This window comes from Lipophrys pholis, assembly GCF_963383615.2.
Source record: "Lipophrys pholis genome assembly, chromosome: 4".
Lineage (NCBI taxonomy): Eukaryota > Metazoa > Chordata > Actinopteri > Blenniiformes > Blenniidae > Lipophrys > Lipophrys pholis.
Genome location: NC_137637.1, coordinates 30,330,428 through 30,355,352, shown reverse-complemented (window position 1 = coordinate 30,355,352; position 24,925 = coordinate 30,330,428). Strand labels below are relative to the sequence as shown.

Sequence of the window (24,925 nt, the reverse complement as noted above, 5' to 3'; positions counted from 1 at the left end):
GTTATGCCTTTTGACAGGCACAGAAAGACGTATTCCGTCTGTTCTCAAGGAGCTGTTTGCTGTTACTAAATTGGCCGAGTCACATTCATATCTCTCGCTAGGAAGTCCACGGAGGGAAGCTGAAGACGGAAGGAGAGCCAGAGGCAGAAGCGTCTCTGCCTGGCACTGTTTATTGTTGTCAGTGGTCTGCTGGCCTTTCATTGTCTGCTGAGTGTTCTGTGGATTAAAGCCCTGAAGTGGCGCTGCTCTCAGTGACTTTCTGTTAGATTTCCTAATGCTGTTTATTCAGTCGTCACCAGCTGCTGCTTTCTGCCATTGTCTATTAGATATACTGTACACAACTGCCACTGACCGATGGCTGTGAGGTTTGTTGGGGAATGGTCAAACAGCTCGCTTTGTACCAGTGGCTGGAAGTAAATATGGGGCGAAATCCCAATAGAGAGATTTGAATGCAGTTAACTGTTTTTGTCTCTTTCAGTTTTTAAAATCCTGTCGGAGATTACGTATACTTATTGCTTTGTTTAGTGTGTTACGAGAGGGGGCTGAGATGGAATCGTTCAACATAAATCAGATGCCAACTACCCACAAGATGCAACTCGGTAATGACACAACCGAACAAAATATGAAAGTGTAGGACGTGGTGTGTTTCAAACACATCAGTGCAGCTTATTAAAGTTAAGGGTTGCGAGGCACGTGGAAAATGTGCATCCTGGCACTGGCATGCAATGGATGACCCCACAAAAGTGTACCCATGCTTCATTTTCCCCTTGTACACATGTGACGTCTCTCCACTCATTACCACATTTGGTACACAGCAAGGGAGTTTTCAGCGCTCTATGTAGGTCAGGGACAGGGTGTGTAGGAGTTGGTTTCATCTCTTTTCTGTGATGCGTCTTATTTTCCCCTCAAGAATAGCTTTCATACAGCCCCACTCCTGGGGCTCTTTATTTTTCTAAGCTGGCATCTGTTTGATGGATTGTCCAAATGCTTTTTCGCAAAGACAGTTGCTCAAGATACCTGTCGGTTTAACACTGTGGAGGGCATTTAATAGGGAAAGGCGGAAGGGTTTCAGTTCAGTCATAGTTGTTGTCAGTCAAAGTATTTATTTCTGGTACCAGTTAATCTGCTGCTCTGTAATAATAATGTGAAATTATTCAGGACATCTCTTTTTTTTCTTATTTTTGTCCAATCAAGCATAAAGTTGAGAATTTTAGGAAAGCGTAAGACTTTCCGCAGCAGGTGATAATCTTGTGCTGCTTTCTCCAGACAAGCAGTGCTGTGACGAGGGCTGAAACAATGCTTTCTGAGGACAGAGCAGAAGTTCTCTCCCCACAAAAGAGTCATTGTTGATGTGACCAATGAGTGGGCCGAATGGAGAAACTGTGTGTTCGTGGTACAGAGGAGGGGAATGAGTCCAAAGGCTACAGAAGCATAATAACATTTTAAACATTGAAATAGTCGACTTTTTAAGAAGGCGCAGCTTTCCTGGTAAAACCTGATGATTCTCCACTGTAATCTGACATGCTTACAGTATGAATCAACACTTTTTTTTCCAAGTCTACTTCCTGAGTCAAAGTCCAGCACATGTACGTTTTATTCGCCATGGTTAAACTTGAACATGGAAATTATGATTTTACAGTATGCACATAAACCCCTTGTGTCACATGAGCTAACTCACTTACATCACTTTAAAATAAGTCAGCATTTCTCTTTTGCTTAGACTTGACGCCACAGCAGGAACACACAACATACACACTGACTGTTGATATTCAAACACTGGGTGGTCTAGTGGAGGCAAAAATCCAAGACTGTTCGATTCTCATGTAGCTTAATTTAATTATCTTTCAATGACACTGGTGGGACTCACAGATGACTTGATTATTCTGGTTCACTGACACGTGTCGTAGTTTTTTGCAACCTTGGATTAAATGGATGTTGACGGTGCCAAACATGATGCCATGCCAAGTGTATAAGAACCACGTCCCACGATGTAGCGGCAAATAAAAGTTCTTCGATTGTTAAAATCAGCAGGAGGTTTCAGCTTGAGTCCGTGTGAAAAAGGATCCTGATGAGCAGGGGTGAACTTTCGCTGCTTGGTCGTAGAATCTTAATGTTGAAGGCGCTCAGTCGACCAACATTGTTCTTCAGGATGAAAGCCTCATGTTTGATTCATGCGGCCGCCCCTGACTCTTTCCTACGGAGCCTCTAACTTCATATGACCTCATCTGACATGCTTCTCTAATTTTTTGGCAACATGAAAGGTAGGACGGGAGGTTGACTCACCCCTCACTCTCGTCCAATTGAATTTCAGGCATTATGAGACATTGTGCTTCAAGTTAATATTCAGGGAGAAAAGAAAGATGGCATACTTTAGCAATTCCTTAGTTAACCTTCACCACACATACCAGGAGCAGTGGGCTGTCATGTTGCGACGCTGGGCGTCATGGGACTTGCTCACAGGCCGGCAGTGGGAATCAAACTTGCAGACCTCCAAGCACAAGCTTCTCTGACCTCTAACCCGCCACTGCCTCCGGGCATGTGAGAATGTCTTCAAATTTGGCAAACGTTTACCCAAAGATGAACCGTCAAAGTTCAAATATCAGGGTCACGGTGCATCAACATCGAATAAACCGGCGGGTGTTGTCGTCATTTCCCTGTCCTTTTACGGTGTGATCTCACCTCACTATATTACTGGAAATAGTTCTTTTCCTGCATCCTTACTTTTAAACCTGACTTATTTTAAAACATTTTATGAGAAATTGGTCATTTATCAAGCAGTAGCTTGGCTTTAGGATCGGGGACTGCCGCTGTGTAGGTCGAGCTTATTCACCTTGTGTGGTCTTGTTTCCTAAATATATTCACATTAGATTAGAATATAAATGCAAATATCCTGAGAATCAAAGGTCACAAATTATTGAAAATGAATGACCTAAAGATCACAGTTATCATACAAGTATATTTATAACACCTATAATACTTTCACCAGTACAGAGAAAGCTTTAATAAGCCAGACTCTTGTTCTCATTCTGCAGCTGAGTAAATGTTAAAGCGTAATTACCTTTGCAACATCACGTTGTCAGTACGCTGTGAAAAGGTTGCTGTAAATGTTACAGTAGTTTACTGCCATCCGGTCTTCTGCTTGCAGTAAAATGGCTGATGGTAACACTGCTGTGATTTCCTTTGCAGGAGAGCGGCGCCTCACTGGTGTGGCAGGCAGCGGAGATATTTAATACTTTTTCATTGAAATTGTTATGATGCAAATCCAATTATAACAGGAGACAGCGTTTTACCCTAATTGCTCAAAATTCTAATAAGCTTGTGCTATTTACAGTAATGCATTGTAGCAATATTTTACAGTGCAATACTTTTCAGTTCACAGAATTCAGTTACAGTGAATAGATGAGTGAAACCATTCTGACGTTAGGATTACACCTGCTGATGTTTGAGACGAGACAGATTTTAATGTTGACTGCAACAAGTGCTAAGTGGAAGACTTTAGATTTGGTGTTAATACGAGTCAGTCTGTTAGTGGTCAGAACAAACATGTTATATAAAATGTACAAAACATGTTTCCCTAAAGGTAAATTATTAATTTGAGGTAGTAAATCCTTCTGTTATACACGTTTGTCTGGGATTCATACACAAAAACTGAGTGAATATTAAGCCGTCAGCTTCTACTAAAGTTTTATGAGCGCTATAGCGGACACCGTGACGGTCTCACGGAATCACAGTTAAATCGTATTGCATGTTTGCAATCAACCCATGTCTGTATCAATAAACTTTAATTCTCTGAAAAAATTGAATGTCTAAAACATGCATGCAGTTGTTATAAATTCGTCACACATATTTTCATTTAGAGGACGAGATGAAACGAGACAGTCATGATGTGGGGATACATGTTTTCTACAGTTGTGTGGAACATCTTAATTAATCTGCTACTAAGCCTTCTGAGCCTAACGGCCTTTCTAAAGGCCATATGTTATGTGGTTAGTGTCAGTAAACTCTGCTGGCGTGGCCATCGAGTTGGTCCATGTGTGTAAAATATCGGTTTGATTACAGTATAATTCATTTCATAACGTTTGGACGTTTCTTTTCACTTGCAAGAAATCTTCAGTCCATCGGAAGTTATAGTTTACAAAGATAAAAGGACACTTTACTCAACTGAATGGGTTAGATAGTATTTCTGAGCAAATTAATTGACCAATTTTGAATTCTGACTGTTTTTCACAGACATCATGTCGACTTTGATGTCCCAGCAACCCTCTAAAGAGGACGAAGAGGAGGATGATGAGGAGCAAGGGGAAGGGTTTGAGTTTGATGACAGTGCGGACGAGGAAACGCCAAAAGAAAACGGTGAAAGGATCAGTGTGGATTGTACCGGTAAAACAAAAGGCAGTGGATCACAAACGGACGCAAACGGCACCCGGCTTCCTGAAACGTCTCCTCCTGCTGGACCGGAGGACAACAACAAGCCCGGAGCTTCAAGCACGACCACGACCACGACCACGGGTAACTCCTTTTGAAGAATAAGATGTATTTAATCTTGGTTGGTTACGAGTCGTACAATGACTCACCCTTATTCATCCTCAGTACACCTTGTAATCCAAACAACTACTGTATTTTTATATGCGTGTATGGTAATTCTCACCAAGTGGAAATGGACAGACACAAAGGAAAGTCATGGAGTGAATTTATGTCACATTTTTGATATAAACCTGAATCGATATGGTAAAATTACTCTTTTGCTGTGTATCGTGTAATCCTAAAGTCATGAAACTTAAATTACAACACAAGCTCTACTAAAGCTTCGTTTCAACTGCACAGAATGTGCCGGAACGGTACGGTTCGGGTTTTTGTGCGTCCCCACTGCAAAAGTTGTGGTACCGACAGAACCGTACCAAAAAGGGGTACCCAGCACCACGCAACTGGTGATAGTGGCGATCGTCACTCGTGACAACAGCAATATTTAAATAGCTCATTGACCGTATAATCCCTCCCGTTGTTGTTCACATACTCCACTTTGTGCTCACTGTTTTTTTGTTACCTGGATTTATTGAAATATCGATACTCCGCAGCATCCATGTGCTGACGTGGCGCAGACCCCGACACAAAAAGTTTCAGGCCTGTAATCACTGCAACATCGCAACTCCCCCGAAAACTCCAGGTTTCTTAAACACTGTCACACCACAAGTGTACACAGGAGCAAAGTATATCACTTTGTACAGCTGGGGTGCTTGCTTTGCACTGCTGACTTCATTAACTGAAAACACCGTCAACTGTTACACTTATAGTTAGAAAATATTTATCACTTTGTCCTTCAGAAAGGTCAGAGGTTTTTCATTGTTAGTTTGCAGTAACAAAGTGAATTTCACACATTTAATTATGTCTGGCATTTTATAATGTACCTTTTCCCCTTTGTGATGATAAATCTGTACTAATAACTGAGTTAGCGGCTCAGCACTACACACTCTGATAGATGGCGCAATTCATAACTTTATTTAAATTTTTAAAAAAAAGCCACAATGCTTACTTGTCACATGTGACTATGGACACAAGGAGGAATCAAACCACTTTTATACAATATATCACAAAATCATTTATCAATGCATTATACATTCAAATCCCTGCAATGTAAAAAGGACAAAACTTTGAATATGAAAGAATATTGGTATCAATTGTGATTATATGTAAGTACATTTCTATTGATTCAAAGCTGTAATTGTTTTATACCGGTTTGTGACGAGGAAGAAGTCAATGAAATATTAGGAAAACTGACCAAAATAAAATCAACAAAAAACATGACCCACAAGGTAAGGCAAGGTAAGGCAAGGCCAATTTATTTATAGAGCACCATTCAAACACAGGGCGATTCACAGCGCTCTACAAAGGCATTAAAGAAATACAGAAAAGCATATTAACATCATTTTCTTAAGTGTTAATATCTATTGCAATTCACACCATTATTTAAAAAGTCAACAAGTTTATTGCATGTCTACCTAATATTGTGTTTATGTGATTATTACAAGCTACACCTATTCTGATTGTATAGCACAACTATTTAACGATGCATTCAACGATTCAGTTGATTTAAGAGAAATATGAAGAAATTAATAGTTACCAAATATGGTCACTCGTACGATACAAAGTTATTAAAAACCAAACATTAGTACAAAAAGGGCTTTTTTGTGTTATTTGACTGAAGTTACATTATTACTCAGAATGCGTTGATAAGTGCTCTATGCTGTCTTTTCCACGCGTGTACGCCACTGTCAAAGCCGCCTCCAGGCACGGCAGTAAATTGGATGTTTTTTGTATTTCATGTGATATGATCTCGCTTCTGTGACCGTTTGACCCCCAGCGTGTGAGTGACAATTATTAGACTTCATTTAATTGCTGCGGGGGAATCAAAGAGCAGAGTTCACTTTGCTAATTGGAGGAAGTTGTGTGGATGTAAGTTTGATATATTTTACTACCTGAGTAATGTTTCCTAGGAAGCCCGTGGTGATTACACACCCAGATAAAGAGGGTGATTTCAGTATTGGATAATTTCTTTTGGACTAAATGAAGTGATTACAGCTTAATTGAAAAAGCTTTTTTTTGGTTTTTTTTTTTTTTTTAAAGTCTACCTGGTGGGACCTGGAGACACGTGGGGAGTTCTGGGTGTTGGTAACAGTGTGTGATGGGAGTCTGTTATGTTGTTATGCAATTTAATGGAGGGCTGCGAGTCAGTCATGAGACTCACCTCATGTCAGGAGTTTACACGACGGGATCCAAAGGAGGTTACTCACAGCATTTGTTTTACGGCACCTGTCTTACGCATACCTTTGCTGTGAAAATTACCCCCAACCAGACCAGTTGAGACTTGCTCACGAGGAGCGTGTAAAGTCTTACGACTTCACGAAAGCAAGTTCAGTTTTGTTTTGACTGTAATGGTTTAGTCTTTAAAATTTTTTACTTGGTTTGGTGGTTTGAGTCCCTGTGTGTCCATGATGAATCACTGGACTCCAAATAAGCCCCAGTGGTGCTCTTATTGCGTCACATGGAACAGAACATGATTTATTTATTGTGAAAATGACCCTCAAATAGTCTCAAAATGAGCTAAATGATCCAAGTGACCCAAAGTCTGGGTTAGTTGTAAGAAGCCAAACAGTCATAAACTGTGGTGAGACTTGAGTGTTTTACAATTAAAATTATTGGGGGAAAAAGAGCTGATGACAGCTTTTTATTGAACTTTAATCGGGCATGCAAACACAACTTCAAAACCGAATAAATGTCAACATGCTTCAATAATGTGTGAGCGCTTGTTCCGTAGAAGACAAACTGTGTTGCAGTGCAAACAAAAAAAACAAACATTAACCCAGAATTGAATTACTGTGGAACTAAATGACCTCATTTGCCAGTTTAAGGTGACTTTTTGTGTCCTGTAGGTTATAAATTCACTATAAATTCCTTTTCAAGTTCAGTCATTTTGCACAGAATGCCTCGTGAAGTAGTTTTGTTCCTCACTAACACAGTGAGCGCACACCAGAGCAGCATCGCCTCGAGTCTGCCCACAAAATGTTCGTTAAACTATTGTGATAGAGAGGCTACGGTTTTGTAGTTTACATTATTACATTACAAGAAAAAGTGACAGGTTTTCTTAAAACTTGCCGTTCTAAAACAGAAGAGCTATTCAGGACATTATTTCCTATAACGTTTCTTATTTTATTTGCCCGGTCATGGTTGAAACAAGAGCTCTTATGAGATGTATTGCAAGTTTACTGGTTTGAATCAGATTGTGAAAAATATTTATGAATAGGGTGTGAAGTGAAATGCTGACAAATAAATGCTTATTTTCTTTCTAGTCATCTGGAGGCCATATCAAGTGTCCTGTTTTATTTATTTTTTCTTACATCATAATTATATATATTTTTTTGTCTCACTGTTGTTTTCTTCCTTTTGACAGACGTTGCAGTTCCTGAGTCATCCACCGGGTGAGTCGTCTCTGATTCCTATCGCCATTTTAAGGAGAGAATTACTGAGAATGGGTGGAGAATGGAGTAATCCCAGCACCACATCAGTGTTGTGTCATTATGTCAGAGATAGCGTCGCGCAGTGGGGACGAGATACTGCGATGTTACGCCGCTTCTGTTTGCGTGTCATTTCTGATGCCAGGCGGCAGGTCGCGTCGCGTCACGTCACGGCCTCTGTGACGAGTGCTGGTGCTGCTGATACGGTTCTCACAGGAAATCACATGATCAAATGCAGGTTTCATCACAAGGCCTAGTGCACCGTGACTCCTTTATAGTTCACTGTGCATTTTGTTTAAGTTTCATTAAAAAACTTTCGCCACAATGAAGAATCGATATCATGTAATCTATGTTTTTATGTAATCTAAAATGTTACATTTTGTTACTATTATAATGGACAATAAAAGGAGGTAAACTTTTTTTTGGGGCATTGCTTTTTTGTGAATTCTCTTTTGGCGCATAATGCTTTATAACTTTATTTATTAACCTACTGTTTCCTAAAAAACAACAATAAAAAGTATTGTATTCAGCCAGAATGCAGCACCCCATGAACTGTTTGAGTTTATTTAACTGAAGTGAATCCTAAATGGAATTAGGTTTTAACTAATGCATTATAGCGTTCCCTGTTGTGATGTGAACTTGTGTCTTTTGGAAAAGATTGTGTCGAGACAACGGGCTCTGTCAGTGTAACAGCACTACTTTTTTAAATGACAGGACAGTAACCGATGGCTGTGCTGAAATTGATAATACAGGGACATTTACTCAAGTTTCAGTGGTTTTGATATATGAAATTAATGGTAGAGGCACAGAGCTGCTGTGTCTTTTGGTCTTTTGCTTATCGTGCAACTGTTTGTCATCGCCCAAAGCCAGTGGAAAAGCCACTCCTGTTGTCTTTTATTAAAATTGAGTGCGCTCAGGCCTCCTCACAGCCACTGTCAATACAATAATCACAAGCCTACATAAGAGCTTTCTGCGTGTCATTGATTTAACTCGGGTACTTTGTTCTTTCTTCCGATTGTGCATCTGTTTTCCGAATAATCAACCTTTAAAGCCGATGTCCATCTCTTGTCGTGTCCACTGAGCAATATGGTGGCCAAAGCTTTTATTTGCTGAAAGATGAGGAGCACCTCATCAGTATGGAACTGAGTCATCCCCTACACAGCCGTGCGAAAAATATCTGAATGGATCATTAACATCACCCTCTAACCGCAGTACCTCCTTTTCATTGTCATTAGTTATTGAATATATATTCCTTTTCAACAAAGTGCTCACATCCGGATTTTCACCTTATCTTCCTCCAAGTAATGTAAACTCAGCTAATGTGTCCCCGCTCCACTACAATAACCCCATAGTACAACAAGAAAAGTGACTTCAGTTTCTAAGTTTTGTAACTTTCACAACATTTTTAAACGTCAAACTTGTGGCTTTTTCGGGTTGAAAGGTTTCCTTACTTCTCTGATGTGAAAAATAAATACGTGAAATGAATCGTACACCAGACTGGTGGAGCAGGTGTAAAGGGGAAATGACCTTAGTTTGATGCAGTCTGAAAGCACCTCTCGTACAATCAAGCCGACGGTTTGCTGCAAGGCCCCGGTGCAGTAAATGATAATGTGATAGGTTATTGATTCCTCTAAGGCGACTGTCTTTTTGGCAAACGCCGCTCTGTGGGGAGGTCAGCAGTCAAAGTCATCGACTGAACGGCAGCCCGGGAGCTGATGGACAGACTTGGAGTCTTTTTCAAAAGATAGTTTAAGCTGGCAAGTGAGCTAAAACTCAGACTCTGCACTTGAAAGGCTATTTAATGCTCCAAGAAATTAGAATCGCATCAGGCAGTGTTATATTAAAAAAAAAAAAAAAAAAGTGAAAACTGGAATATAGACTACCACTGTGCAAATATATTCTACCGCTGTCCTTGTTTGTTAGTTTGAGCTGCAGCTAAAATAAATATGCCATTCCTCTCCAGCCTCTGTGGCCCAGAGGGGCCCCCGATTTTGATGAGGCCCCCCACCTGTGCATGTAGGAAGTGTGTTTGAAACCGCCGCTGACCAAACTCCACAGTTAACCTCGGGGTTTAGATTCCTGTGGGGTTTCCTGTGCTGAAACGAGCGGCCTGTGTTTGTTCACAGATGTACCTTTTTGTGTGTGTGTGTGTGTGCGTGTGTGTGTGTGTGTGTGTGTGTGTGTGTGTGTGTGTGTGTGTGTGTGTGTGTGTGTGTGTGTGTGTGTGTGTGTGTGTGTGTGTGTGTGTGTGTGTGTGTGTGTGTGTGTGTGTGTGTGTGTGCGTGCGTGTGTGCTGAAGTCAACACCGAGGTCTTGGCAATTTCTCATGCAGGGAGATTTCTGCTGAGTGCACATTTCCACTCGGGTTTACTCGATCGTCTGCCTTTTAAAGAAGAGCTATCAATAGCACTTTCCACGATCAAGGTGTTGAGACTGTCAGCACATCTCACCACATCTGTCAGCAGGTTTAGAATAATATTGCCAAAATTACTTAGGGATTGTTGCTGCAGAAATGCGTTGTTTCTTTTCCCCGGCACTGCGCTGACAGCGCCTCCGCTTGTTGTGACTATTAAGCTTCAGGCAGCACTTCTCTCCCATAGGGGTTTTATGTGCACGCCATTGTTTGTTTGATACCTGCATCTGCTTCTGGCTTTAATTTTTAGCCCAGATAGCAGACAGATAGACGGATAGTTTTCATTAAACCAATTGCACGAGTCCTCCGCCATGAAAGACCAACACAAAGGGTACTATGACAACACCGCATGCATGTGGGGCTTTATGTACACAGTGCTCTGCCCTTTGTGACTATAACTTTACTCTTTTACTATTGACTGGGCTTTTACAATGTTTTTTTTTTTTTTTTATCCTGCTGCCTTTTGGATCTTTAAAGTTTTGCTCTTGCAAAAGGAAGTCATGTAACGTACCTCACGGAACACATTCAGTTTTCACAGCCACTTTGTTCGAGGACCTCTCACCTTGTTATACTTCCTGCAGTTCTGGCGCGCTGTGAAAGCGTAAGGAAGAAGAAGAAGAAGAAGAAGGAAAAAAAAAAAAGTTGTCACCGTTTTGCTTTGCTGTCCACTTTTCTGCCCCCTCCAGTGTTTTATCCAGCCTTTGTTTGTAGTGCCCCCTTTCATCCTGTCTCCTGCCTCGTCAGGCCATCCCCTCCCCACCTGTTCTGCCTCTCCGCCCACTGCTGCCTGATCTTTCCTGCCTTCCTCCACTTTGCCATCGGCCACCTCCGCATACATACATTGCGTTCCCGTTCACTGTGTCTCGATTTGTGAACTTCTTCACGTGAGCTTCTCTCTGCGTCCGGTCTAACCTTTCGCCACGCATATTCTCCATGACAAATTACACGTAGAGAATACACGATTAAACAACTGGTGTGAGCTTTTTGTAGGATGTCTGGGAGTTGCTGAACTGTATGGCAGTGCCAAACTGTTCTGCTGACGCTTCTCGAAATAACAAAACGTTTTTTTTTTGTTTTACGCCTTTGGGTTTGGGGAAATCCTGTCTTTCGCTCTCTCTTTTTTTTTTTTTTTTAACACATCGAAATATAAAAAAAAAAGTGACAGCAAAATTTGCACAGTGCACATTATTACTGCCCTTTTTAACAAATGCCCCTACATGTTTAAGGAAAAATAGGGTAGTTTCTTTTTTTTTTTTTCATTTCTTTTGTTTTTGCAAAATACCACATGATAGGACCGTCTGACTCAGTAGAGGAGAAGATGTGGCAATATTGTTGTGCAACCGTCGACAGACTTCCATTGAGAAATACTTCCATTTAGATGAAGGGTGTCAAACATAAGGCGCGTGCCGCATGGGTCAAAACTGACTCCAAGTCGGTCCGCCAAACCACCGAGTAAAAGTTTCAAGGAAAACTTATTTATTTTATTTTTTGTTTTAAACACATTTTTTAAGAGTACTGAACACAACACAACACTGAGACTCGGGCTGAGGTATCGGTGATGCTGGCAGCAAAACTATCTACTATCTACCACCGCATTCTGTAATAATGGTGCAATATGTAATAATGTAAGACATTTTCCACTCATTATGTAATGACGCCGCATTTTGTAATAAAATTCTTTTCTTTTTAGATCACCTGGAGCTGCCATTGTGGCTGGTAGATTTTTAAAGTTACAACACAACCTTTCTTTCAAATTAAACCAGATTGTTAAATGCATATAATCATTTAATCCACATTTTGTAATAACTTGCAATATGTAACAAATTTTTACAAATTGCGGCAAAAGTTTATTAGAAAATGCATTAAAGAACGTATAATTAAAATTGGCATTATGTTGAGATCATGATTATTTTCCAGAGTTATTGCTTGGTTTTGTGAAAGTTTTTATTCCGTATACCCGCAACACAGTAAAGAAAAACTTTAAAGTATAAATTTAAAGATTATTATTGCACCTTTTTACCGGTCCAGCTCCACTCAAGATGAAAATGTGGTCCCTGAAGTCAAATGTTTGACACCACTGATTTACAGAAATGATTAAGATATTAATGGTATATCAATTTTACAGGGTTACACTTTACAGCTGTTTTTTTAAACACGTAAATTACATTTAATTGCGTCTTATAGAATTAAGATCCAAATGAGTCACAACTAACAAAAAAATACAACAACAAGTAAATACATTTCTCTAAATATTCATTCACAGCACCCGAGTGTTGAGTTTTCACACTTTCATGCAGATTGATAATCGTAAAGAGTTAACCTGACTCCAGTTGTCTTCCTCTTACACTTCAATTTGTGCGTTTGTCTCCCCTCCGAGTCGACCAAACCAAAAGGTTATACAAGAAAAGGTTTAAAAACAGTCCGACGTGTAAATATAATGAGAAGCCATGCCCTGAATTCTGAGGGCGCTACCTAATTGGAGTCCACAAAGTACAGAACGACTTAAGCAGGAACTCTGTGAAGGAGCGGTTCAATACGAGATGTGGGCAGTTGTTTGTGGAGGAGATTTATGACCCGAGGACAAATAGAGCCCCATCAGTATGGTCAGCACAATACTTGTGCAGATATAAAGAACGACTATATACCCAGCCGAGATCAGGGGGCAAAACAGGTAGAGCTTGTGGCATGCGGTACTGCCCTGGTGCGCTTGCTGCGGGGAATAGAAACAGATGGAAATTGTGAAAATTTACATTCAAGGAGCCTCCTCTTTAGGCTGTGCTGTGCCCCAGGCTACGTCATTTGCATTGAAAAATGATTCCTGTTTCTCTCCTTGAGCTATATGACTCACTGGGGCTTATAGGCCCGGATAAGTTGTGAAGGAGTGTGCAAAGATATGCCTGGATCGATAGCTGCGCTGCTCAAATCAATCAAACCTGACATGAATACGCACAGGCAAAGCAGGCAGACAAGCTCGGTGCCGCTATTGTTCTTTTCCGCACAAGCAATTTTAATGACAGGATATCAGTTTATCACAAGAAATGTGTTGACAAATATCTCTTTTTTTTTTTTCTGCGTTTCACGTGGGTGGAGATCGTTGGATTGAGATGAATGGTCCCAAAACATCATGGAGAATGCATAAAGTAATACTTTTCAGTCGTTCTGTAGCTCGAAAACACGGTAAACCAAATGGCTGCTGTCAGTAGATCTTTTATGACATGTGGACATGTTTACTTCCAGATTTGTGGCCGACGTCCACTGTACTGTTGTGAAATAATGGGGGGGGGGGGGGGAGTGAAGTAAAACTCAGACTATAGCTGTACATATAATATTCTTTCCATTCTAAAATGCTGCATTTTCATACTTTGTCACATGTAGATAGTTTTGATAATTTAGTAAATAATAAGAGTGTGCTCTCCGAAGGATTTGAAATGCTGTGCTCATAAATGACGTCCTAATTTATTTTCATTTGGTGAATCTTACCTATCAGTATTTCCCATTATGCAGACGAAAGAAATTACCTCCTGTTATTTATCATTCTCGTCTGCTGCAGGCAGCCTCGCTTTTATTTCCAGCTCATAATACATGGTTCACTTGACGTTGTGCCCTACAGTAAAAGATAATGGTTCGCTAGATTGTTGAATACAGAAAGTTTACTTCTATTGCCATTTAATAGAAGGAGAAGTCTGCGAGGCCTCCGCCCCAGCAGTTCCAAATTACAGCACTTTGTGGACGCTATTTTCTCGGCGTGCCTTGTTTGTCTTCACGTTGCCCATGACTCTGCAGCTGCTTCTGGCATTGCCGGTGTTGTTGAGGTGTTTAGCAAAGGGACAGATTTAATTAGCGTGGATGGGACTCTCCTACACGCTGGAAACTGTCATATTATCAGTCATGTGGGGGCGGACAATTCCTCACTGGCAGCATCAACACAGACACTGTGATAGCTGTGTCAACAAGATTTTCCCCTGTGGTGTTGGAGTCTGTTTTTAATAGCTGGTTCAGGGCATGTTTTCATTCAGAAAGCCAGCGGTGATTATAGTAAGCCGCGGGCATGACAGATAATGATTTGACAGAGCCCAGAAAAAGGTAAGTAACCCAAGTAGGAAGCGTTCGCTGCATTTATATTTCCTCCTCGCACGCAGCTGTGTGAAAGTCTTTCTGCCAAAGTCCCTTTTAGCACACCTCAGAGGGAACGTGTGACAAAATATTGCTTTTTCTCGGTTAATTATTATGCCTAAGTATTTCTTAAAATTTTACTTTTTTCCACTAATGGTGTATAAAACTTGGAAAAAGCCATCAGAAGGAAATGAAGAGTCTACATTACTATCGGGGCTGAAAAATCCTTCTTTAAATGTTTGATACAAATACAAATACACATGCTTGACAAGATCATCTTTATTCATTGAAGTGCAATGTGCAAAAACGAGGCTCCATGCAAAGATGTAAATTGTATTTTGTCTGCCCCGGTGCACGCTCAGGCTGAGATTTGTCTGCATGTTCTACCTGGGTCCCTTATTTGGCCGTGTGCGTGCATGTGTGTTGGCCCTGGAATGGACTGGCAGCCGCTTGGCGCGGCCCTGCTTTTGGCCCAGTTTCACTGGGATATGCTCTACAAGGGCGAGTATGGAATGTCACACCACGACTAATTATTCTTCATCAGGCGTCTTTCAGAATATCTTGAGACCATTCTACTGGTGATTTATCTTCCCAAATATCAAAAAGACAGACAGAAAGGAAAGAAAACACATTTTATGGTGGAAGTCAAGAGACACACAGCTGCCCGAACGGAGGAAAAATACTGTCCCTCCTTCTCAAAAAGAGTTACTTGGAAAAAAAACAACAACAAAAAAAAACCCGTCATGACGATTTGACAGAAGCAATATGTGGCCTGTCAGACTTCAGGGAGTGTACATTTCTATGCTTGGATAGCAGGGAACTATTTTCGACCCCCATGTCCAGCCTCTCTGCCTTCCCTTCCTCTCTGTGAAATTAACTTGTAATGAGGCACACAACACGCAGTGTTTGTTTAACTGTGCTAATGTTTGGGTACCTTCCAGGGCTTCAGCAGCAGGATCAGCAGCAGAGCCCAGTATCTCCACTCCTTGTGTGGAGAAGGAGCTCCGGGGACTTCCTGTACCGCCGTCAGCTGTGGACACGCCGGCTGATTCAGGAGGCGCCAGCAAAGAATCTATCAAGGAAGGCTGCGGCTCCGGGGACATCTCCGAAGGTACAAAACTAAGTTATTTTGACAGTGAACTGATGCACCTTATATTGTAGATCAAGGGTTCAATTTCAAACCAAAAAGATTAAACCTCAGCTTGCCCTGGGATTCAAGCTCATTCCACCTATGTATTATTGTGTTCACATTGCGGACAGATCTGATAGAAAACCAATTGGGCCTCCACAGTTGCGTAAACAGTACCCTGGACTGCACGATAATGACACCGGCAGTAGAAATCGTGCACTAGCATTTTGTTAGTTGCTCACATAGCAGCTCTTGACCTTGATCGGAGATGACAAGTGCACCATATTACAAATCTATGGTCATCTTATAGATCATTGATTTCTTCTTCAAAAGGCCAGACACACACACACGCGCGCGTGCGCGCACACACTTTATCCACATAGATACCAACAAACACACACAGTGACTTACTTGCACATGTTGCCTGTCATAGTTTGATTTCAACAAAGGCATGACATGAATCCAATTAATTCGGGATGAGGATCAATAGAGAACCATTTCCATGAGGTAAAATTGCTTTTGGATTTCGACTCAGTCAGCAGTGCTTCTGTTATTTGAAGGTGGCTCAGGAATGAGCGATGTAAAGGAGCCTTGCAATACTGCACGACATTCTTTTTGTGTCCCTCTCCTCGCAGAGGCCTCATTCCGAATGCATATAATGCAGTTAAAGGGATTCAATAATAAACGTATATTAAACTTCTCCTGATGTCTAAAATTATAACGCAAAGGGAGGGGAAAACAAACACGCTCGCAGAAAACAAGATCTATGGCCACTGTTGGGTTTGTCGTCAAGACAAATCGGCTAATTTAAGACATCCGTTAATATTTTTCCATTTGCTCCTTTTTATCAAAATAATTCAACATCAAAATCCAAATATTTTCACACTTCTCAGCCTGGATAAGAAAATAGGTTATGTTGGAAGACCGTGTTTCCCTTTGAACATACTTTATATGCTTCATTATGAATAATGAAGCATTTCCTGTTTGCAAAAGCGACCATGTGACTGTGGTGCTGTTTGATTTGAACCACGCCGCGCAATCTTTTAATTATCTGAACATTGATTTCCAATGCATTCCTACCTTTCCTTGCCGGTTTGCTGCAATTATTACATATTCATTTAAACAGTGGAGTTCTTGCAAAGGCGTCGTGACCTATGAATATTTTTGGAGCGCCTTTGTGTTGCTTTAGAGAAAAAGTTGAGTATAAAAAGTGAGAAAACAGAGTGAAAAACTTCAGATTTCCCACATTTGATGTAACAAGCCGTGTTCCCAAGAGGCTCTGGCACTTTGCAGATATGCTGATAGTGGGGCTGATAGCCCAAATCCAGTTTGTTTTCTTCTCTATTGTGAACCTTTTTTTTTTTTTTTTTTTTTTTTTTTGAAAGCACAAGCACGGGGAAGTGAGTGAGATATAAAGAACATTTGTGAAGATAATCCTCTTTTGTTAAAGAAAAAGTACAGAGTCCTTTTTTTATTTATTTATTTATTTCTTTTGGTCCATCTCCGGGGCTTGTGTGCAAGGATGTTTGGAATCGCACACTGAATAATCCATGACAGAAAATACATCTTGGGTGAGATTAATTGAAAACAGTGATTGTTGCTGCTCAGGGCTTAGGTGAAAGTGTTGTAGACAAATCACAGTTTAAGACCAAATCAATAAAGCTCACTGAGCTAAATTAGGCTGAAACACTCTCAAAGCAGTTAATGACAAATTCGTCCGGGCGTGGCGATAGAGCGGGTCAATAGCTCAAACAAGCTGGATACAATCGTGCGCCGTCACATGGCAGATCGCCCAGAGTGGGAAGACTTTTAAATGCAAATAATATCATAGGTATGTAAATATTCAGTGGTTGTGTGAATTTCTAACCAGAGGCGAAAAGACTCTGCGCCTTTTATCTTGTGTTTTTTTGTTTGTTTGTTTTTTTTTTTTTAACCCAAAAAGTTTCAGGCAAGTTAAAAGTGTTTGTGAGTCTGTGTGTGTTGTTTTCGGAGAAATGTAAATGAAAGATCCAACAACAAGAGGTGCAACTATCAAACTGAATGGAGATAAAAAAAAAAGAAAAAGAATGCAGGCTTCACTGTATTCCTCCACATATAAACAGTGTTTACTTTACTTTGGCTTTTTCTTTTTTTTTTTTTCTTTTTTTTTGCCAGGCTCATGCGTGGCTGAAGCCGAACCACAGACCGCAGAGGCTTCCGAGGTGATCTATGATGACGTTCCAAGTGAGGAGCCCCTCTCTCCTGATGAAGGTTAGTGAGCTCCAGACTTACCCCCGTTCTCTGTTTCCACTATTGAATCCTGTTGTGCGGGTCTCTGTGATTGTGTAATGTGTATTTGTGTTGGGCAGATATGCTTTATGAAGATGTTCAGAGAGACAGTGGACCCGTGCGCGCCGACAACGGCTGGAGCTCCAGTGAATTTGAGAGCTACGACGAGCAATCCGATAACGAGACCAAACCACCAACAAGGAGCAAGGTAGAGCGCGTGGGAATGTTTGTCTCATTCATAGATTGTCTTCTGTTGTAAACGCCATCATGACCGACTGGGCTGTTTTCTGGCTGACACCCAGCACATCAAAAAGAATCAAGGAGAATATTTTATCTGTTCTTGTACAGTTGTCTTTATTAATTTATCCAACTGGAAAATAACTATAAAGAACATAAAAAATGTATAACAGGCTGTCTAACTTTCAGTTTTTTGGTTTTTGTTTTTTATGGGATGAAAGTAAACACCAGGCATTTCAGTTTAAAAAGCTTTAGATCTCCTCTCCTCTTTTCTGCCAAGGATGTTGTTAATCAGCGTTGTGCTTCAGCGTGTCATTCTTCCACATGATGGCACTGTGTGCACGTTCACATTGTGCCGCGTTGCCTTTATGCTTCACCGGCCTTTTGCAGCTTTGAAGGCACGAGGCAAATTTGAAATCGTACTAATGGAAAGCATTTTTGCTGAGTTGAATCATTATTGATGTATAGATCCACACCTCGCCTTTACATAATTTTACATATTGAAGGTATTTGTGTAAGAATGTAACTCTGCTGTAATCCAAGAAAATCCTGAGTTGGAAAAACTACTTCAAGGAACAAGGGGAGACCAAAGGTAACAAAATACATCCTGTGTCAGGGCAGAAAATGAGTTGCTCAGGTAATTACAGGAGGGCACAGTGTGAAAATCCCTCCACAGTCCCAGGCCACTGAACAAAAAGAAGGATTCAGCTACACTGGTAGAGCAATTACTGAAAAAAACTGTAACTACAAGGGCCCAACAACACTTTTCCAGCTAGCACAGCCTTCATCAAAAACACATCGTTTTTAATTAGTTTCGCCCAATTAATTTTTTACCAAGTGCACCTGAAGTTCTCTTCTCGTCTGAGGAACCTGGGAGAGGTGCAATAAAGTTTGCTTATTTTAATAAATGCTGCCTCCAACCCTTCACATCCTCCTCCAAATCTGTGGCCATCAGTGTCGCGCAACATAACCCCCTTTGACCAAAGCAGGACTCCAACCTCTCACTCCCTGTGCTCGTGATTAATTCCCAGCATTGCAGAGCTTGTTTTTGCTTCTTTTTTTTTTTTTTTTTCCCTCCATGCCCTTCTCCCTTACTATTCTCCTCCTCCCTTTGCATCCTGTGGCCTCACACAACCTGTGCCGACGCCATTCCTCCCCCCCCCCCCCACCTCCCCTCCCGTCCTTGTCCAATACATGTAGCTCGCTCCTGAAGTGCGTCGGCTGAGGGAACGATGTGCCAGGACCAAACGTGAACTAGCCACCAAGCTGTCTGGAAAGAACAGCTATGACATGAAGGTATATCTCCGGCAGCAAGGAAACGCAAGCTACACCCATCAGCCTTAACATTAGGACCAATGCCAGGTGAAGCGAAAATGATTATCTCTTTAGTTAGTTGCTTGAAGGATTTATAAGAAGCAAGTGAAGATTTATTTATTTATTTTTTTAACCCCCCCCTCAAAGTTGATGTTTGAAAAGTAGGAAAAAAAACATTGCACTCGTAAAGATATCGGTAAATTTACCAAGTTTCAAGTTGTGAAAGCGAGAAGTCTGAGCCAGAGCATCTCCAAACTGCAGCTCGTGACAGGATCTCCTGGTCCAGCATGCTCATTATCTATCAAAAAAGGGCTTCAGGAAGGGAAAAAAGTGAGAAGCTGGTGACAGGGTCATGGGTTTCCAATTCTTACTGATGCATATGATCCCATGGGAGGTACTGCCATATCACTTCGGGGATTCAAATGATCTTCTGTAAACATGCAGTGACAGGTCTCTAGTGGAATCGATGTGGACCTACACGGTAATAGACAGGCAGTCATAATGTTATGGCTGGTCGATGTATATCACACGGCCTCTTTGCAGAGCTTGGGTCACTGTGCTAGATGTTTTCCAATTGTATTGATGATCACCCCGAGTTGAAACATGCTGTCTTGTATGCTCAGCTGACACAGAGGCTCAACACTGTGCGATCCTCCCCATCTTCCCTTTGGCTTGTGGCTTCGCTTGGAGACTCTCTCAGCTGAAACTGCTGGTCTCTCCCTTTCCCTGCTTTGGTTTAATACCAAGACACGTTTATGAGACGCATGAATTATTAAATAATATTCTGCGTATTTACTTCCATAAACACCCGTGCAACTTGCCCCCAATTAATGACCTACTTTCCTGAAGTAGCGTCATTTAAAAATACTACCACCCTGGGTGTATTCTGGGTCTGTGGAGTCTGGTTGCAGGGCCTCAGTGATGCTCAGGGTGTGAGTTTGCGGTCAGCTGAATTCTCCTCCACTGAGCAATGGAGCTGATGTGGAACTCACTCTGTTACCATAATCTGCCTATGATATGCTCATAGACTCTCTGATTAGAGGCTGTACAGCGACCCGCGGGGAGTCGCAGATGGTGAGATTCATGATGAGCCCGCTGAGCGCCACTTCTCTCCATCTCTCTCCAGAGGAGCACCGTAGGTTATCGAGTTGCCACAGCATGGCACTTTCCTCCCGCTCTAACGCTCCTTTGTTGTTTCTGTCTGCTCCTTCCACCCAGGTTCAGCAACTCATGAAGGCGGCAAGAAGCGGAACGAAGGATGGGCTTGAAAGGACCAAAATAGCCGTCATGCGAAAAGTTTCATTCCTGCAGCGAAAAGATCAATTGGGTAATACGGGAGGGTCTGGAAACTTTGGAAATCTTGGTCAGCTGAGTTTTATGGATGGAAATTAGACTTTTTTTTCAGTAATGGCATTTGTGAAGTTTGGGTTTTGTACCTCTTTACAGTTGACACTCTGAATTATAGGCAGTTGCTTATATATAAAGCTACTCAAGCCAAAGTAGTATTCAAGGCAGCGAGAGTAGAAAGTCCTACTTTTTTTTCTTTCTAAAAATCCCTTCAGGGAGAAATGGAAGCACTCTGAAAAAGTGATTTCATTGATAATGACTATAATAAATAAAACAGGCAAGCGTTTTCATTTCAGACAGACAATGTGGTCCAACAATGTGATGTGTGAGAAGGAGTTAGAGGAAGCTCTGCATGCGGTATCATATAGGCATTGATATAGAAGCCCTCGCCGTACAATGGCTTGAGATTAGCATCTGTTAATGTAGAGCTGAGCATCCCTGTAAACCATAGATACCAAACTTATGCCTGAAACAAATCTCAGAGCCATCTGAGAAGGGTAAAGAGGCCACCGCTGCTATTTTTACGTATTGATTGAGCAAAATCTGAGCAGCCCTCTTATCATTACAAAGTCTTTAATTGGAGCAGAGAAGCTCCCGGTATGTTTGTCTTTACGGTTAAAGGGGGAAAATGTAGATTTTTCTTTTTAAAACTGTCACGTCTTTGTGCCAATGCAGAGATGGGAATGTGTCGGAATGTGTTTGTGCAGACATACTTTTCTTTGCCTTCTCTGCTCATGCAGCGAAATGCTATTGTTTTCATTTTTCTTTCTTCCAAAGGCCCCTCTTCCTCTCTTTCTCTTTACATTTTTCTCGATTGCTCTTTCTTGTTTTTTTTTTCTTTCCCAGAGAGAGTACAGAAGTCTCACATTTTAGAGGTAATAAAGTTAGTGTGTCGCTGTGTGTCTCCTGCTGCAGTGAGATCTGAAGGCTGCCTTTCTCTTGTTCTCTCTCCTCGCCTCACTCTCTCTGTCACACACACACACACACACACACACACACACACACACACACACACACACACACACACACACACACACACACACACACACACACACACACACACACACACACACGCTCATATTATTCACACACATGAGCACTCTTTTAACCACTCTGTCTCCCTCCTTTGTCATTTCTGCTCGTCTGTAGAGGAGGAAGATGATGCAGGGTACCTGGATGTGAATGTGTCAGAAGTGAAGCATCCCCCTCCCCAGCTGAGCCCGATGCCAGAGGGTCTGACCAGCCACCAGGTGCAACTGACAGATTCCTTTTTATTTTTTCAACTGTCAAGCCTGCATATGTACTCAGTTTCTTTATGCGAACATATTCTATAACCGGTAGGCTTAAGATCAGGCTTTCGGCTGTTAAAAGCATTCATTTCTTATTTTAAGTATTCCTCAATTTAAAAAAAAAAAAAATCCTGTTTGTAAAAGCTGTATGTTTTATAACAACTGAAAAAGCCGCTTTTTATGTCGGCGGAAATCCAATGAATCAATACTCCGACGGAGCAAGCGCATTTCTTCTTTGAATCTTTTCCTCCTGCGACAAACGCGTGATTATAGTGCAATCCATCAGCCTGCGCCGTGCTTAACTGAAAGCATACCGCATGCTGCAGCCCAATCATGTCCTCTTAGGGCGTGATTTTCTGACTGGTCTGTTGTCTGCACAGGTTGTCAGACGCCATATCCTGGGCTCCATCATTCAGAGCGAACGCAGCTACCTGGAGTCTCTCAGGAGAATCCTGCAGGTGAGCTGTTCAGTCTTGTTGTCCTCCTCTGCCACATGCAATATATTCACAATTTAACCATCATGGACTACACGGAAAAGGGAAGTGGTGATATCCATCAAATTACCGAGGTGTCTCTACATAAATAATCGTGATGAAACAGCCGTCCTCAGTTCTGTGGCTCTGTCCTGATGCATAGAGAGAGAGAGAGTGAGAGAGAGGGAGAGACTGTCAGCACTGCGCAGGAAGGGGTTTAGCTTCTTCTCTTTAATCTCTCTTTTTAGAGGGGAATAGGAGACTTGTTATCTCATCATCACAGAAAAAAATAAGAGAAGCACCTACTGAAATGGAATCAACAGTGATCAATGGCTGCATTATGCACGGCAAAATCTTTCACTGTCAAGATGCAGTTTGCTCCCTTTGTTGTCGATTGACATCATTACGTGTGATACTTGGGGAGGTTTAGTTCTTTTGAAATATCGCTTCCTATTCAGAGAGTCCAACCGAGTAGTAAATGCACCCTCTCCAGACATATAACATAATAGATGAAAGGCCACGTGGCACATTAGCCAGTAAGGTTAGCAGATCTCATTATTACTACAGAGTAAACTGTACAATTGTTCATGTTGTTTTATCTTTTTATGTAGATAATTGATTTGTCGTTGTGGACACTCATAGATCATATATATATATATATATATACAACGAATATATATATATATATATATATATATATATATATATATATATATATATATATATATATGAAGAACCTGGTCATAATAGATTAAATTATGCTCTTAATGCCTGTTTTCTTCTTTTGTGTGAGGGCTTGTACATTATGTGATCTATACATCAACACGTTCGGATTCAAAGAGAAGTCATGTTTACTGGCTTCCACAAAGAGCCCGTCAGCTTATTTCTTCAGGCTATGCTAATACTCCCATGAGTGTTTTCTGAAGAACCAATCAATGTCTCTTTCACAGCGTTGCTTTTCCCTCTGTATCTCAGCTGGGAGCTGCTTTTTGCTATTATTATTCAAGCTTTTTTTTTATTAAAAAACACCTAGCATTCTCAACATAGTTGCAAGTGGTAAATGCTCCTTTACAGGTTTTTTTTTTAATTTTGTAGATTTCTGTGCTTCTGGCACCGTGTTTACATTTCCTCGATCCACGGTATATTTGTCAGTTGTCTATTTATGCAGCAGAAAAAGAAGAAATCCTTAAAAAAATGGTGGGTTGCTGATTCATCTTAAGCATCCACCCACTCCGGACGCATGCATAAGAACATAAAATACAACAATGAACACCCAATTCTCTGTCACAATTTCCCCAGGACTACCACAGGCCGTTAATGGAAGCTGATCCACGCATCCTGAGCCCACGGAAGATCCGGCCCATATTCTATCGAATCAGGGAGATCACTCAGTGCCACTCCATGTTTCAGATTGCACTGGCGTCTCGTGTGGCTGAGTGGGACAGCAGCGAGAAAATCGGAGATCTATTTGTTGCTTCGGTTAGTGTGTGTGCATGTGTTTTGTATATGGTACATGGCATTCATACGTGTGAAATAGAAATGCTGTTTGAGACCCATTGTTTGCTTTTGTCATCTGTGTTTGTGTGTGCATGCTCAAGTTCATTACATTGTGGGGGTACACCTCTGTATTATTTTAACAAGAAAATGATTCCTATAAGGCTAATCCATGAAAATGCTGTCAGGGGAAAACATGTTTTAGGTGAGACATGGCTTAATGTTAGGGGCAAGTGTTATAGGTAGGCAGGTAACAGATATGATTAGGTTTCATGAAATAAACGTGTGTCAAAGCAATCTCTCAGGAAGGCATAAAAATGTGTGTGTGTGCATGTTTATGTATGTGTTTGTGGACTCTTTGGCTTACGTGCCCTCTTTGTTGCTGTCTGAAATGCAATCAGAGACTTGCATTCTGGGTAAAGCACTCATATTTTCTCTGCCATTTTCATTTGACTTTCTAACACCGGCTCTGCTGCCAGGGTTTCAATGAGCTACAGGTTTTAAATTGAGCAAACAGGGATAGTTTACCCCAAACACAGAATCAATTACAGTTGTGATGAATATCTCCTCTGCATCCGATGCTCCCTGAGATAGACGTTTACTATTTTGGTGCTGGAGTAGTAGTCTCCTCTTCATGTTTTCTGCTATGAGTCTCTGCAGTGTGCTCCTCCATGAGGTCTTCTCATTATTTGGCTATTAGAGGACCTGATTTGCCGGCCGTTACAGCGCTGTCCCCAAAGGCTCAACACCAAAACGAGGCCACTCTGAAGGAAGACAGACACTGTGCTCTTCTTCGTAGAAATACTTTGAAGGCAGGGTAGTGACGGAGGCTGTAACCG

At 41.3% G+C, this 24,925-nt stretch overlaps 1 protein-coding gene across 3 annotated transcripts in view; it reads left to right on the top strand.

Moving 5' to 3' along the window:
• The window catches only part of arhgef10la (Rho guanine nucleotide exchange factor (GEF) 10-like a), a 129,671-nt gene that overhangs the window by 5,455 nt on the left and 99,291 nt on the right, over positions 1-24,925 (top strand). For 2 of the 3 annotated variants that reach the window (XM_080461405.1, XM_080461406.1), the window contains exons 2-11: positions 4,231-4,509; positions 7,946-7,973; positions 15,477-15,646; positions 17,819-17,914; positions 18,013-18,140; positions 19,370-19,465; positions 20,702-20,810; positions 21,980-22,080; positions 22,500-22,577; positions 23,892-24,071. In XM_080461405.1, the coding sequence (XP_080317531.1) occupies positions 4,236-4,509; positions 7,946-7,973; positions 15,477-15,646; positions 17,819-17,914; positions 18,013-18,140; positions 19,370-19,465; positions 20,702-20,810; positions 21,980-22,080; positions 22,500-22,577; positions 23,892-24,071 (1,260 nt within the window). In that variant the 5' untranslated portion in view covers positions 4,231-4,235. The remainder of the gene's footprint in view (positions 1-4,230; positions 4,510-7,945; positions 7,974-15,476; positions 15,647-17,818; positions 17,915-18,012; positions 18,141-19,369; positions 19,466-20,701; positions 20,811-21,979; positions 22,081-22,499; positions 22,578-23,891; positions 24,072-24,925) is intronic. The other variant, XM_080461407.1, reaches the window with a different exon arrangement.